Source organism: Bufo bufo, chromosome 7 (genome assembly GCF_905171765.1).
Source record: "Bufo bufo chromosome 7, aBufBuf1.1, whole genome shotgun sequence".
NCBI lineage: Eukaryota > Metazoa > Chordata > Amphibia > Anura > Bufonidae > Bufo > Bufo bufo.
In genome coordinates, this window is record NC_053395.1 from 38,864,773 (window position 1) to 38,879,495 (window position 14,723).

The 14,723-nt window shown below is 49.4% G+C and overlaps 1 protein-coding gene across 4 annotated transcripts in view; it reads right to left on the minus strand.

The window, feature by feature from the left end:
• Positions 1-449: 449 nt before the first annotated feature.
• Positions 450-14,723, minus strand: part of SUN1 (Sad1 and UNC84 domain containing 1) — a 62,623-nt gene continuing 48,349 nt past the window's right edge. For all 4 annotated transcript variants that reach the window (XM_040441905.1, XM_040441904.1, XM_040441903.1 and 1 more), the window contains 5 exons: positions 13,994-14,078; positions 11,456-11,571; positions 2,875-3,042; positions 2,708-2,800; positions 450-2,330 (listed from right to left, as the gene is read on the minus strand). In XM_040441905.1, the coding sequence (XP_040297839.1) occupies positions 2,208-2,330; positions 2,708-2,800; positions 2,875-3,042; positions 11,456-11,571; positions 13,994-14,078 (585 nt within the window). In that variant the 3' untranslated portion in view covers positions 450-2,207. The remainder of the gene's footprint in view (positions 2,331-2,707; positions 2,801-2,874; positions 3,043-11,455; positions 11,572-13,993; positions 14,079-14,723) is intronic.

Consider the following 14,723-nt stretch of genomic DNA (forward strand, 5'->3'; position numbering starts at 1 on the left):
ACCTCACTCCAATTAGCTCTTGGAGATGTCATTAGTCGAGGGGTTCACATACTTTTTCCACCTGCACTGTGAATGTTTACATGGTGTGTTCAATAAAAACATGGTAACATTTAATTCTTTGTGTGTTATTAGTTTAAGCAGACTGTGATTGTCTATTGTTGTGACTTAGATGAAGATCAGATCACATTTTATGACCAATTTGTGAAGAAATCCATATCATTCCAAAGGGTTCACATACTTTTTCTTGCAACTGTAAATCTAGCAGACCAATTGCAGCAATGAATGGGGAGATCTCCGGATCCATGTGAGGTACAGGGCTGGTTCTAGCTTTGTTAGAAAGACATTGTCATGTACTGTATGTCTCATTATTATTTTTACCTCCATTTTAATAGTGATCTGTGGTCCGCCAAGCAAGTTTGATACTAAATAACAGGCCGCGGATTACAGAAAAGTAGTAGACTGTTTATTTACCTCTCCAAATATTACATGCATTCAAAAAGTAAACTCTTTATTTAAAACATTTCAATATCTTATCAATATAGGAGCAAAGCAAAACACGTACTGAAAAACAAAACCGCTCAAAAAGTCTTTACAAAAATACATTGCACAGTCCTATGCGGAATCTTTAAAAATAAATTAGTTTTTTTAATTTTTTTTTAGTTATTTTCTATCGGAAAAACAAAAAAATATATACACACACACGATCCCTTTACACCCCTCCCCCCCTAGCAGTATAGGGCCTATTTAATAATGCTATTTCTGTACATCTCATGAATAGGCAGTCGCTTGCATCACTGGACTGTTGTGCATTGTACATATAAACTATTTAAAGAGCCGGTCAGCGGAGTCCTCCAGTTCTTGATCGAGAAGAATGAACCTCGGCGCCGAAAGCACAGTGAAGATCTGTGGCGTACCTCAAAAGCGGAGGATCTTATAGAAAAGGTCTTTAGAAATACATAAAAATAGGACATTTTTGGCTAGCTTTTCAAAATGATTTAAAATATACAAATAAAAGGGTACTGAAAGAAGGAGACGCCGATGCAGCAGGACTAGAAATTGTGCATGTTGTTGGGGGTGAGATGCTTGTCCAGAGAGCTTTGTATCTATCCCAGCAATGTCCAAATACTATTTTTGGCAAAATAAGCATCAAGATAGGTCTACCTCAAGCAAATCCTCAAAGGGGGAAAAAAAAAAAAAAAAAAGGCTAGCGTCAGGAGGCTGCAGTACAGCTGCATTTAAATGTCAATTTTGTGTGTAAAAGCCTTGTAACAACCCCTATACCAGGGATTCTCAACCTGCGGCCCTCCAGCTGTTATAAAACAAAAGCAGTGCATGATGGGAGTTGTAGTTTTATAACAGCTGGAGGGCCGCATGTTGAGCATCCCTGCCCTATTCAATCCTATTGTGATCTAATAGCCTTTAGTGAAGACGCAAGGGGTCAGGCGACATCAAAATGCTGCCGTATTACAGCGGTCTGCAGCCGGCCCATGTAGAGCTTTTAGGGGAGACCACCAGGACCACTATTACAGGCCATCAAAAGAGGTGGTCACTCATTCTGCAAAACAACCTACCGCCACATCTGGCATCACCCAGCTTTCCAAAAACTGGTCACTGAACGCAGCTTTCATCAACTCGGTAAAAGAGGACAACCCAATGATATGTTTACTGGTTGTTGTTTTTTCTACTTTAGGACGATATCGATAAGGTGCTTCCCCCATTTGATCATCGATCAAACTTTAATTAAATGGCAGAGTGGTCGTCGAAAAAAAGCTTTGGTTACCTCCGCACTGCATCTGAATAGTGTCTTAGCTTATTGCTTGCTTACTAGGGTTGTCCAGATGTTTTGGGTTCATCCAGATTAGTTATCTGGAAAGAGAGCTCTACCAGAACCCTGATCGCTCTGCTAAGCAGCGTGGTCTTCTCGTTGGCCACCATTCCAGTGGGTTTCCTGCTAACTGGCCTTTCAATCCTGAGTGGTTTGGCATGCAGCATTTCATGGAGAAAAAAAAAAAAAAGGAAAAAAATAAGAGCATTCTGGCAAGTACATATCGAATGGACTTGGATGGCGGGGCTTTATATTCCTTGTAGGCCTTGTGGATCCTCTATGGAACAACGCTCCCACCCTTGTGTCGGAAATATTCCAGTGTTCCAGGTTTTCAGTATTTACAACATAAAAAAAAAAATAGTGTTCATTTTGTGAATAGCTTTTATTCAGGTTTTTTCACGGGAGTTCCATGTGCTCGGAAGCGATACAGACAAGTATAGTTGGAATGCCCCCAATTGGAGAGGATTCGGAGCTCCACAATCTGGAAAGACTTCCTGTTCTCTTCCTACAGGATTAAAAAAAAAAAAAAAGGAACATTATACATGAAAAGCGAAAACGGGCATATTTCAGAAACTGTAACACTCCCCTTAAAGGGGTTGTCCGGGTTCAGAGCAGAACCCGACATATCCCCATCTTCACCCCTCTGATATGAGCATCGGAGAATTTCATGCTTCGATGCTCTCCCTTGCGCTGCGCTGAATCGCACAGGATTTACAATAGCACACTGCTGGGCGAAGGCTTCCGCCTAGCAGTGTTCCCGCCCATTTCTGCCGGTGACATCACCGGGCTCACTGCTGGGTGGAAGCCTCCGCCAAGCAGTCCCTATGGAGAGCCCGGTAAGTCACTGGATATCCTAAAAATGCCTTTGCCCTGCGCAATTACCGTGACATGGAATATTTGCAGAGGCTCTCCCTCTTCATTGTACTTAGACTGGACCAATAAGACACCATCTTCTTGGTACTCGTCTTCCAAGCCCTATTAAGCAGAGAAACGCGTCAGCTAGAAAGTGCAATCGTGAGATGCTAAACATAGATCACTCCTTTACTTACATAGACAGCAAAATCCTTAGGAGCACTTGTGATGTTACCAGTTGGGGAGAGGGACTTTGGAATGTGCTCCAATGAGAAAGCCGTTGGAAATATCTCCATTGAAAGCCGCACCACCAGGTAGCCCTGAGCTCCTTTAAAGGCCCAGCAGTTACCTGGGTACATGTCAGGCTGTAAAGAGAAGACAGAAACCACCATTAGTAGACGGCTACACTCCAGCCTGCTGGTTAGGCTAGTTTTACACTAGCGCTTGTACAGATGTAGCAGAGTTAACGCACATGCTTTATGAGACGCGTTATCTAAACTAAAGGTGTTAAGTAAACACCTTCAATGGCTTTTGTTTCAAGATAACGCGATGAGTTAAGAAATGTGATTTAAGAGTTTGTGTGTTAACCCTGCTACATCGTACATCCGGCAAGCATCAGCCTGCCCAATCCCACAGTATTCTAGCAGGCACGCAGTAGTTTTCACCTGGGCGATTGTCTGCTTATTTGCCAGGTTGCGGCCAGATCCTTGCCGGTCCCCATTATAGTTAATATCAGCATACCAGATATAAAATTAAAGGTTTCTACTTTGCGAAAAGGTTCGTATTTTTCACTCTATAAGACTCACCCCACCCGCCCCCCAAAGTGTGTGCGTTTGTGGGTGGGAATGGCAGTGCGTCTAAGGGTACATTCACACCTCCGCATGAATGGGTCTGGATCCATTCCGCAATTTTGCGGAACAGGTGCAGACTCATTCATTTTCAATGGGGCCGGAGAAGATGCGGACAGCACACTATGTTCTACGAAAATAGAACATGTCCTATTCTTGTCCGCAATTATGGACATGAATTTTCTATGAGTGCCGGCCATGTGAGTTTCATGTTTTGCGGATCCGCAAAACACTTGCTGATGTGTGAATGTAGCCTTATGGAGCGAAAACTAGTGAGGGCTTCCATTCCCTAAAAAAAAGTGAGGGCTTCCATTATGGAAGCACGCACTAGAACATAGTAAGACAAGGGAGTGGTGAATACAGTGCTCCTAGTACTGGCTGTACTCACCGCTCCTTGGTCTTCTCCGGGCACCACGCTGCACTGTGACTGCATACAGCGCCAGGACCTGAAGCTGTGCGACATCAGGTCATAGTGCAGCGTGTCGCCTAAAGAAGACCTGGGAGCAGTGAGTGCAGGAAAAGCCGCTGGATCTGCAGTGTGGCGCCATCTAGAACAGGACAAACTAATTATTTTATGTCTGATTGGAATCTGATCTGAGGTCTATTGAGGAATAGGAGTCTGATTTGTGGGATCTAATGAAGATTGGAGGGGGGGGGGGGTCTTTTTTCCTCCAAATCCTAGGTGCATCTTATGGTGCAAAAATACAGTAAATGAAAAACAAATGTCAATATATTAGAAATTCCTTTCAAAAAGGGGCTGTACAAGAGCTTTAAAAAGCCTAGCTGGTTCGATCCAGAAACTATGGCCTTCTTGTCTGTGGACTTAGTCTGATGAGCCACATACCAGGCTTGCAAAATACCACCATTTGCTGTCATGAAGCAGTTTTGGAATTTCTGGCATAATGTCAAGAAGGACCATACATTAATGGTAGATCTAATCAATATGCCAGCAATATGTATGGTGGGAAGACCCCTTTAAGAGATCAAAGTACACTGTCAAACATTCACCAAGGCTGTCAAAGAAAATTATTGTGCAGCAAAAAGCTAAAGCAGAAGTTAAAAACTAAATCTTCTCAAACCTTTATCTTCTACTAGAACACATCACTGTCAGATGTTGAAAGAAAAAGGCGGCTCTCTGCTTTGAACCACCTTTACTTGTTAGAGGGATCCCTTGAAAATAATCTGATCCCAGACCCCCCCACCCCCACCTGGGACCCACAGCAATCAGAAGTAATCTGGTAATGTGTAGAGTTTCCATGCAGCGCCACCACAGGGGAAACTAAGTATTACAAGGTTAAAGGGATTCTGTCACCCTTTTTTTTACCCTATAGAGATGCGGACATGCACGGCTAGATCGCCGCTAGCATGTCCGCAATATACCTGTCGAGTGGTTTTATGGAGTGTAAAAACGAGATTTTTGTATAACTTACCAGTAAAATCTCTTTCTCGCCCTTTCCTTGGGGGACACAGAAGACCTTGGGTATAGCTCATCTCCATAGGAGGCGTGACACTAAGTGAAGACTGTTAAGCCCCTCCTCCACAGCTATACCCTCAGCCTGGAGAGAGAGACTGCCAGTTGCGTGTCCAAGCAGTGAGAAAAGGCAAAGTCCAACAAGGAACCAACAAGCCAACTACCCAACGGGTAACACAAACTCGGAAACCGTGTAGAGAAAAACAACGAATGGGTGGGTGCTGTGTCCCCCAAGGAAAGGGCGAGAAAGAGATTTTACTGGTAAGTTATACAAAAATCTCGTTTTCTCGCCCAGTTTCCTTGGGGGACACAGAAGACCTTGGGACGTTCAAAAGCAGTCCAAAAGGGGAGGGACCACAGCTCCAAGGCGAAGCACCCGAAGGCATCAAGGAACCGCCGCCTGCAGACCCAGGCGGACCAAGGCAGCATACGCCGAAGCCAGAGTATGCACACTGTAGAACTCTGTAAAGCGTGCAAGGAAGACCAATGGCCGCCTTGCTCAAATGCATGGCCGAAGCCCAATGCCTCCGGCCCAGGAGGCACCGACCGCTCTGGTGAAATGAACGGTGACAGCAAAGGCAGAATCCTGCCCACGGTGCGGTAACCTCAGGTTACCGCAATCTGATAAAGCGGAGGAAAACCACCCTGGAGTCCGTCAACTCTAAGCGCGGACCTCCAGGAAACCCAAGAGACCGAACGTCGACAAGAGTCGGAGATCTCCAAGTAAAAACTGCAAGGCCCAAACAACGTCCAAATCGGTGAAGTGTTGAAGCGAAAGGCAAACACCACCTTCAGAAGGAAGGAACGGGATGTAGAACAGCCCTGTCCTGGGAAAAGACAGAAGGCTCAGAACAAAAAGGGGCCATTCAGGCACCCGTCAGAGACACGACTGATACGGAAACACAACCGTACAGGACAGGCGGGGTAGAGAGAACTTCTGTAACGGCTCCAAAGGACAAGATTGGAGCGCCGAGAACTCAGTATGTAGTTCCCAGGGCGGTACCGAAGGACAGTACAGAGGAACCAAAGAGCCATTTCGAGTAAGAAGGTCTTGACAGGCCCAGAGGGCCGGGGAACGCTGGAAGAGGAAGAACAGCGCTGGCACTTGATACCTCAAGTAAAGGAATCCCAGTCCCAGGTCCAGGCCGGACTGGAAAAAAGACAGAACCATGGGGAGAGAAAAAGTCAGAGTGGGGAATGCACAGCTTCCCACAGAACCCCAGATAAAAAAATCATAAGTCTTACGACAGATCCTGGCCGAAATACAGCCAGGAGCGGACAGTAGCGAACCCGCTGGAGTCGCCTGGCAAGCGGGCTAAAAACCAAATGTGATCAGGCGCAGACCAGTAACACGGGCAGAAGTCGACAAAACTGGTCCCGTCGGCCCCCGAGCAACGTTGTCCCGTATCCACCCAAGTGGGGGAGCAGAAGGACAGACGGAAAGGAACCAAAGGGTCCGCCCAGCATCCGCCAGATGCCAGGACAAGACAGGCTAAAGTTCATGCTGATGTAGCCATGTTCTACAGTCCCGGTGTAGGAGATCAAAGGACAATCTGGACCGAAAGGTAGTCCTCCCCAAGTTACCGAGAAGGTAAGTCTACAGCAGGACCATTGTCTTAGAATGGACCACGCAATCTGCACTCAGCGGGAAGACAGAACGCGGTAGACTCGGTAAATAGGCACAGCTAATACAGTCAGTGTGAACAAGGGAGACAGTACGAGGCCAAAAGGAACACCGGAACCATCCACATGAACAACCGTGCTCTCCCCAGAGGGGAGGACAGTGAAGGAACAACCTCTGAAGTCTGGCGGGACAGAAGCCACATCGGAGTGATCTGTACCGAGCGGGAGCCAAACAGAGCCGGCGAGATAAGGTAGTCGAGACAGAGGCCGGCGTAACACCCTCCAACCGAACGGAGGAGTGGCAACAGGGAAGCCATAGGACAGCTCAAAAGCAGAACCCTGCTACACTGTGAGATGCCCGGTTCACCGCCTCGCAAAAGGCGAATACCCTGAAGAACCCAAGGCGGAGGTCCTCCGGACCTGGGTAATCGAGCACCCAAGAGAATTTGGGTGACCTTCCCGAGAAAGCGGCCCGCACCTGGTAGCAGATCAGACTGAAGCGTAGAGGCGCCAAGAGGAAGGACTCATACCACACTACATCCGAAGAGGAGGAAATTGCAGCAGGCAAGGGAACCGCAGTCCTGCCAGAGCCAACGAAGAATCCGAGGGGCGCTCCAGACAACCGCACTCTCGACCATGTGACCACTAGCGCAGGGAAGCAATACCGCGGAAGGACGAATGGTCACGCATCTAGGACCCATGAACACTCCCTGGGATGAAGGGCCAACTAAATGAATGAGTACCACACAGCTCCGTGCAGCAGAGAGCAAGTAGAGCCCGTCCGGGTCAGGTGGACAGAATGAACTCCTTAGAGACGAGTGCAAGGTTTGCGGCAAGCATCGTTTTCCAAGAAAACAAAAGTATGCCGCAGGAAGTAGATGAGGCATACGTACGAGCAGCCCGTAAGCAGTGAGAAGGCCAACCCACCTACAGGAGGAGAAGGCATACACGGCCCAAACAACGCACAAGAACGTCCGCTCACTGCAAAAAGGTTAATTCAGCGAAAAAGGGGGCTCGCCACAGAGTGCCACAGCATGTACGGAATTGCAAAGTGCAACCTGAAAGGGAGTTATGCACAAGCCTAGTATAGCATGCGATGGAACGCAAGCAGTCCGCCCCGAAAGGGGGGAATTGTATCAGGCAAACTGCAGTCGGCAAGAGTGCAAAGGCCGGTCCCAAAGGGGAGTGATGCTTAAAGCCGTACCTACTTCAGAGAAGCAGGACATACCCTATAATCCAGCAGGAACGCAGGAGGTCCACCTAGTGAAAGGGGAACATGCACAGGGTTATCCTAGCATTCAGTGAGTGTGCAATAATACACCCAACACTGAACTCAGCGAGAGTGCAACTACTCTGCCAATGAAGGGGGATATGTACAAGTCCAGCACAGCCATCAAGGACAGCTGTGAATCTCATGAGCGTGCCAAATTCTGCCCATGGAATGAGGGGTGGCCACGCACAAGGCCAGCACCGTATCCAATGGGAGTGCAAGCGTTCCACCCATGTTAGAGGGCAATGCTCATGGCCAGCAAGGTATCCGGTGAGAGTGTAGCATGCCGCCCAGAAAAAAAGGGGGGTAATGCACATGGCCAGCATCTCATCCAGGGAGAGTGCGAGCACCCCGCCATGTATGGGAGTCATACACATGGCCAGCATCGTACTGGTGAGAGACAAACACAGTCAGTGAGAATGTGTGTATGTCACCTGAGGAAGGAAGGAAGGCATGCCCATGGCAGGCAGCGAATCCAGCGAGAGTGCGTACACCGCCCACGGAAGAGGGGTCATGCATATGGCCGACAGCGGATCCAGCGAGAGTGCAAGCACCCCGCCATGTATGGGGTACATGCACATGGCCAGCAACGTACTTGCGAGAAAACAACCACAGACGGAGGGATGTATGTATGCTGCCTGAGTCATGCCTATGGCCGGCAGCGAAACCAGTGAGAGTGCAGCATAGCAACATAGTACATAAGTACATCATAGCACATCAGAGAGAGTGCAGCGTTCCGCCTATGGAAGGGGGTCGTGCACATAGCCAGTACCGTATCCGGTGAGAGTGCAGTATTCCGCCTAAAAAGGGGGGTCATGCACATGATCGGCAACAGATCCAGTGAGAGTGTAGCGTTCCGCCTAAGAAGGGGGTCACGCACATGGCCGAGAGCGAATCCAGTGAGAGCGCTGCGTTCCGCCCATGGAAGGGGGTCACGCACATGGCCGGCAGTGAAACCAGTGAGAGTGCAGCGTTCCGCCTAGAGAAGGGGGTCACGCACATGGCCGACAGCGAATCCAGTGAGAACGCTGCGTTCCGCCCATGGAAGGGGGTCACGCACATGGCCGGCAGTGAATCCAGTGAGAGTGCAGCGTTCCGCCTAGAGAAGGGGGTCACGCACATGGCCGGCAGCAAATCCATAGAGAGTGCAGCATTCCGCCTATGGAAGGGGGTCATGCACATGGCCAGCACCGTATCCGGTGAAGGTGCAGTATTCCGCCTAAAAGGGGGTCATGCACATGGCCAGCCGGCAGCCAGGGAGAGTGCAGTATCCCGCCTAGGAGGGGGGGGGGATGCACATGGCAGGCACCATAACTGGAGAGATGATGAATGCTGCCAACGGAAGGGCCGCATGCACTTGGCCAGCGCCGTATCCTGGAAGAGGGCAGGAAAACCACCTAAAAGGGGAAATGCCCTAGCACCGACGCAGGTTGGGAGCGCAACACTATGCCACCTGTGGAAAGAGGGCATGCAGACATGCAGCACTACTGATGAGGCTGCAGCGTCCTGCGCAGTTTAATAGAAATCTGTTATTATTATTTCTTTTTTTTTTTTTTTTTTTTTTTTCATTAAAAACACAGCTTCTCTGAGGCTAAAGGGGGGCCACCTATAGGGGCACAGATAGTCAGGAAAAGTGGGGCCAGCCATACAGGCCCATTGGGAGCCGGCCTGTACCCAAAGGGTTAACATGGATCCGGCCTGGAGGGCGGCACTGCGATCCCCTGGGGGCGGAGGAACCTCCCGGCGGGAAGAATTCGCGCCTGGAGAAGTTCCCGCCCCCTCCACCAGAGGCCGGAATTTTGCGGCCTAGTAGGCCGTGAAGCCGGGGTCTAAATTTGCGGCGCCCGGTATGTACCGCCGGGACCTGAGGGGAGTGACGCATCAAAACCGGCCGCGGGTGCCCACCCCGCGGGCCGGTCGGAATTGCGGCCCAGCAGGCCGCGAAGCCTGGGCCAAAATTTGCGGAGCCCCACCGACCGGCACCAACGGTCGGCCGGGGCCTGCTGCATAGAAGTCAAGCCCAAAGCCGGCCGCGGGAGCCCACCCCGCCGGCCGGAAGAGTCAGGGGCTCGAATGGCGGCTTGCCGGCCGCGGGAGCCCACCCCGCCGGCCGGAAGAGTCAGGGGCTCGAATGGCGGCTTGCCTAGCCGCGAAGCCTGGGCTAAGATTTTTGCGGCGCCCGGCCGCACCGGGATACCAATATCGGCCGGAGGTGAGGCCTTACTCTACAGCCGTCAGGAGCCTCAGGCTTTGAGCAACACTCCGGTAGGAGATGGGGGGGGGGGGGGACCCAGAGAAATAAACTATGTCGCCGCTTCTGTAGCTGGCTGTGGGGACAGCCACTGGCTGCATGTCTATGGGGGCCAGGCAGGGAGCAGAAGGAGATTGCCGCTCTGCGGCACCCCAGGGGCCAGCATAGATCCAGCAGGGGACTAGAGGCCCAGTATGGGGGTCAGGCACGCAGGAGACCAGGGTGGGGGGGTGTGGGACGTAGGGCTGGAGAAGCCTCTCTCTTACCACAGCCGTCTTCACCCTCGGTCCATTCCAGCAGGGTCGCCCCTTCAGCTACTGGCACCGTAGTGGCAGGACGCTGGAAGAGGGACTTGGCGTGCGGGCGACCCTTGCGCTGGCGGGATGTAGGGGAGCTGGGCTGCCCTGATCCACCTTGCCTTCTGTGGGGGAGGCAGCCGTGCGGGTGACCGGCACTGGCGCAGCTCAACCCCGGGAGAACAGAGAGGTCTAGTGCGACTCTGTTATCCCTGATGATCTGGAACAAAAAGAAAAAAGTAAAAATCTAAAATTGAAACAAGGAGAAACCAGCCCTGCAGAGCAGAGAGTGTCTTGCCTCCTTGGACACTAAGCAAAAAACTGGCAGCCTCTCTCTCCAGGCTGAGGGTATAGCTGTGGAGGAGGGGCTTAACAGTCTTCACTTAGTGTCACGCCTCCTATGGAGATGAGCTATACCCAAGGCCTCCTGTGTCCCCCAAGGAAACTGGGCGAGAAAAATGAAATATATATGTAAATCAGCCTGGTAAGGAGCCCAAGGGGCTGCACTAACCGTTCTGGAGCCCAGCCATGCCCCCCCTGTGAGGTAGCCCAGCACCGCCTGCATCCAGGAATCTCCTCCTTGCTCACAAAGGAAGATCGCTGTAATCTCGTGGTGCGCGAGCTCGTGCATGCACAGTTCCTTCCCTGAGGCTAATGCCAGCACTGCGCATGCACAAGCTCGCGCACCGCTAGAGATTAATAGATATATAATCATTTTTTACACACTAAAAGCACACAGAGCTATGGGACAAGTATATTGTGGACATGCTAGCGGCGATCTAGCCATGTATGTCCGCAACTATATAGGGTAAAAGGTGACAGAATCCCTTTAACCTCAAATCAATGAGTTGTCTTTGTAATGAAGGACAGGAGCAAGAGAAGCTATCCAATTATCATTCTCCACTGTGTCCAGGAGGTGAAGATCCTTGATAGAGAACCCCCTGTGTATGAAGAATGGGTTTTCCAACCTGGAAAACCAGTTTAATGTGACCAAAGACAGTCGGAGAATCAGGACTCACCTGAATAACCACTCTGGGGGACTGCGATAAATACCACAATGGAACTCCAAACAGGCTCACGAGTGCCGTCTTGGTCTCATAGGTTTCAGAGCATCGAGTGCCCAGGATACTTCCACCTAGACATATCATCAACACATCAGCCTTTGAGGAGCGTACAGCTAGTCACACATAGGCGTTTAATTATGAGATTTTAAAAGTGAAATATGTATGCATGATCATGGTCTAGGGTTCCACAGCAAGTCCCAGTGTCAAAGTCATCACAGGTTAATGCAACCATTGTGCACCCTCAATCCCCCCCCCCCCCCTCCCCCATGCTAGAATGCTCACAATTTTCACTTGACTTCCCCCCACAGGAAGAACAGCGACAGAAAAATGCTGGAAGAGTAGAATAAACTTAAAGGGGGTTTCCAAGATTTTAATACTGATGACCTGTCCTCTGTATAAGTCATCAGTATCTGATCGATAATGGTCCGACACCTGAGACCCCCACTGATCAGCTGTTTGGGAAGGCACCAGCGCTCTACGCCATGTGACTACACGTTCATCGGTCAAGTGGCTTAGGCGCAGCTCGGACCCACAAGTGAATGGGGCAGAGCGCGATACCAAGCACAGCCACTATACAATGTACAGCGCTGTGCTTGGTGAGCTGCTCACAGGAGCTCACTGGTACCTTCTCAGACAGCTGATCAGTGGGTTTCCCCAGTGTCGGACCCCCACTAATTAGATACTGATGACCTATCCTGAGGAAATTCCTGCAACACATCTGCCATGTGTGAATATACCCCAAAAGTATAAGAGGTAATGTGTTCAAAAGACAGATGACCGAAACTTTTCTTTTTACCCATCGTCTGCACATCTTTTATGTGGGGGCAAGAACGACCATTTGTCAGCAGCAGGGGGATGTGCTACTGACAGGAATGGAAACTAATGGTGCTCCGGGTTATGAACGATCATTCCTGCAGCCGGTCACCTTCTCAGTTTCCCAAAGTAAAAGCTCCTTTGAACAAGGCTTGATCAGCAATCATTAACTGCCTGGGTAAAAAGGAGCCAAGCATCAAGGACACACTGCTGGACTTCTCATACCTAAGGACCGAGAATTGGTCAGAAACTCTTCTCAGACCCCTTCTAGCTGCTTAGGCTTAGGCTGGGTTCACACTTGAGCGTTTTACAGCGCGTTCAAACGCGCTGTAAAACGCTCAACACATGAAAACCAATGATTCCCTATAGCCCTGGTTCTCACTTGAGCGTTTTACAGCGTGTTTGAACGCGCTGAAAAACGCCCTACGCTCAAACAAGTTCTTGAGCTTCTTTGGGGCGTTTTGACGCGCGTTTGTGGCCATAGGACACTGCAGTCAATCACACAAACGCGCGTTTACTATTGCAAAAAACGTGCATAAAAACGCGCGACAAAAACGTGCGTTAAATGCGCATATCAAATACGCTCAGGTCTGAACCCAGCCTTAGGGTGCGCAATCTCCTTAAAGAGACCAGGCCTGTGTGGAGACTTACCGCAAGTACTCCATGGTATGGGAACTTATTGGCAAACAAATATGCAAAGAGGTATCTCCCAAGAGAGAGAACCATCTCGCCAGCAACATCTACTGGAACTGGCTCCTTACGAGGCAAGATCCGATTTTCCAACAAGCCGGCCAGAATCCTACGCCATACTGATGAGGGGGCAAAGCACCCCTATGGATGGATATCTGGCTTAGTCATATTCCCTTGCCAAACCCCAAGGCTTGTTGGAAAGTCCGATCTTGACTCATAGGGAGCCAATTCCAATAGGTAGCGCTGGCGAGATGGTTCTTGGGAGATATCTCTTTGCACAGACCATTTCTAGAAAGCTGTAAAACAAGGATTTAATTTAACTTCTGTTACTTCTTTGTCTGCACTGACCAAGAAAGGAGACTGAGCAGGACCCCAATATTTTCTTTCTTAAAAGGGACTGTCCTATCTGGATATTTATGGTATATACATAGAATATGCCATATATGTTTAATGGGTGTAGGTCCCACTCTGGTCTCAAGGAGGCCCGCCTCATGTGTACCTTGCTCCATTACTGCTATGGCACTTCCAAAAGTAACCAAGCACACTGCCGTGGTTATTCTTCGAGGTTCTAGAGCAGTGAATTGCACAGAAGTACGAGACCGGGACCAGATCTTGAGAAAGGAGAGGGTTCTAGATGTGGGACCCCCACCTATCATAGATATTGTACATGGCATATCCTATGTATGTGTCTTAATGTCTAGATGGAACAATCCCTTTAAAAAGGTACCAGACTTCCTTTTAAAAAAAAAAATCTATGGAAGAGGACACAGATTTTATCCTTAAAAAGATATCCTGTCCAAATAAAATGTCAGATACGTCCTTCCATTGGGTGGAAAACATTTGCAGAAAATAGTCTTGTTTTATCTCGGTGACCTTTTGAAGAGTCTAAACTTCCTGAATGTGATTTTGGTACAAACAAAACATAAAATAGCAACGTGCTTAATGCTAACAAACGCATGCACAAACCCACGCAATCAGAAGCTACTTTACCTCCAGACTCCAACGCAAAGTCCACCATGCCCGTGCGGTCTTGGGAGTAAAGCTTCAGCGCATTATTCACGATGACACGCGCTTCCTGTAAACAGAGACGAAGCCTCAGTATAATCTCCGTGTTTGTGGAAAGACATCTGCTAAGTGTTTATTACGCTGTCCAGATGTCCTGTGCTGCTCCCCCTACAAACACAGTAGCAATGGCGAAGAGACTATCTAAATCTTGGTGGTGGTATGGAGCTATCAAATGGTATTCTAAAGTGATGACCTATCCCCCCGCGATCAGCCTTTTCCTAGGCCTTGCGATGCCACTGTACATTGAAGTAGTAAGTCCAATAGGTCGGGCACTGCAGGTAGATAATTTGTGGTGCTCGCGTCCTAGGATTGGCACCCCACGACACAAGAAAGGACCGGCACTCGCTGTAAGTTGCCTGCAAAAGGTTCCTGTTTATGGTCACATAAATCTGTGACGCGTTTCGACACTCGCAGGTGTCTTTATCAAACAGGCTGTTTGATAAGACACCTGCGAGTGTCAAAACGCGTCACAGGATTATGTGACAAACAAGATCCTTTTGCAGACAACTCAGTGAGTGCCGGTCCTTTCTTGTTCTTGTCACTGTACATTGGTCACATGGCCTAGGTGCAGCTCAGCCCAATTCAAGTGAATAGGGCTGAGCTGCAATACCAAGCACAGCCACTATACAATGTATGGCGCTGCGCTCACAAAAGC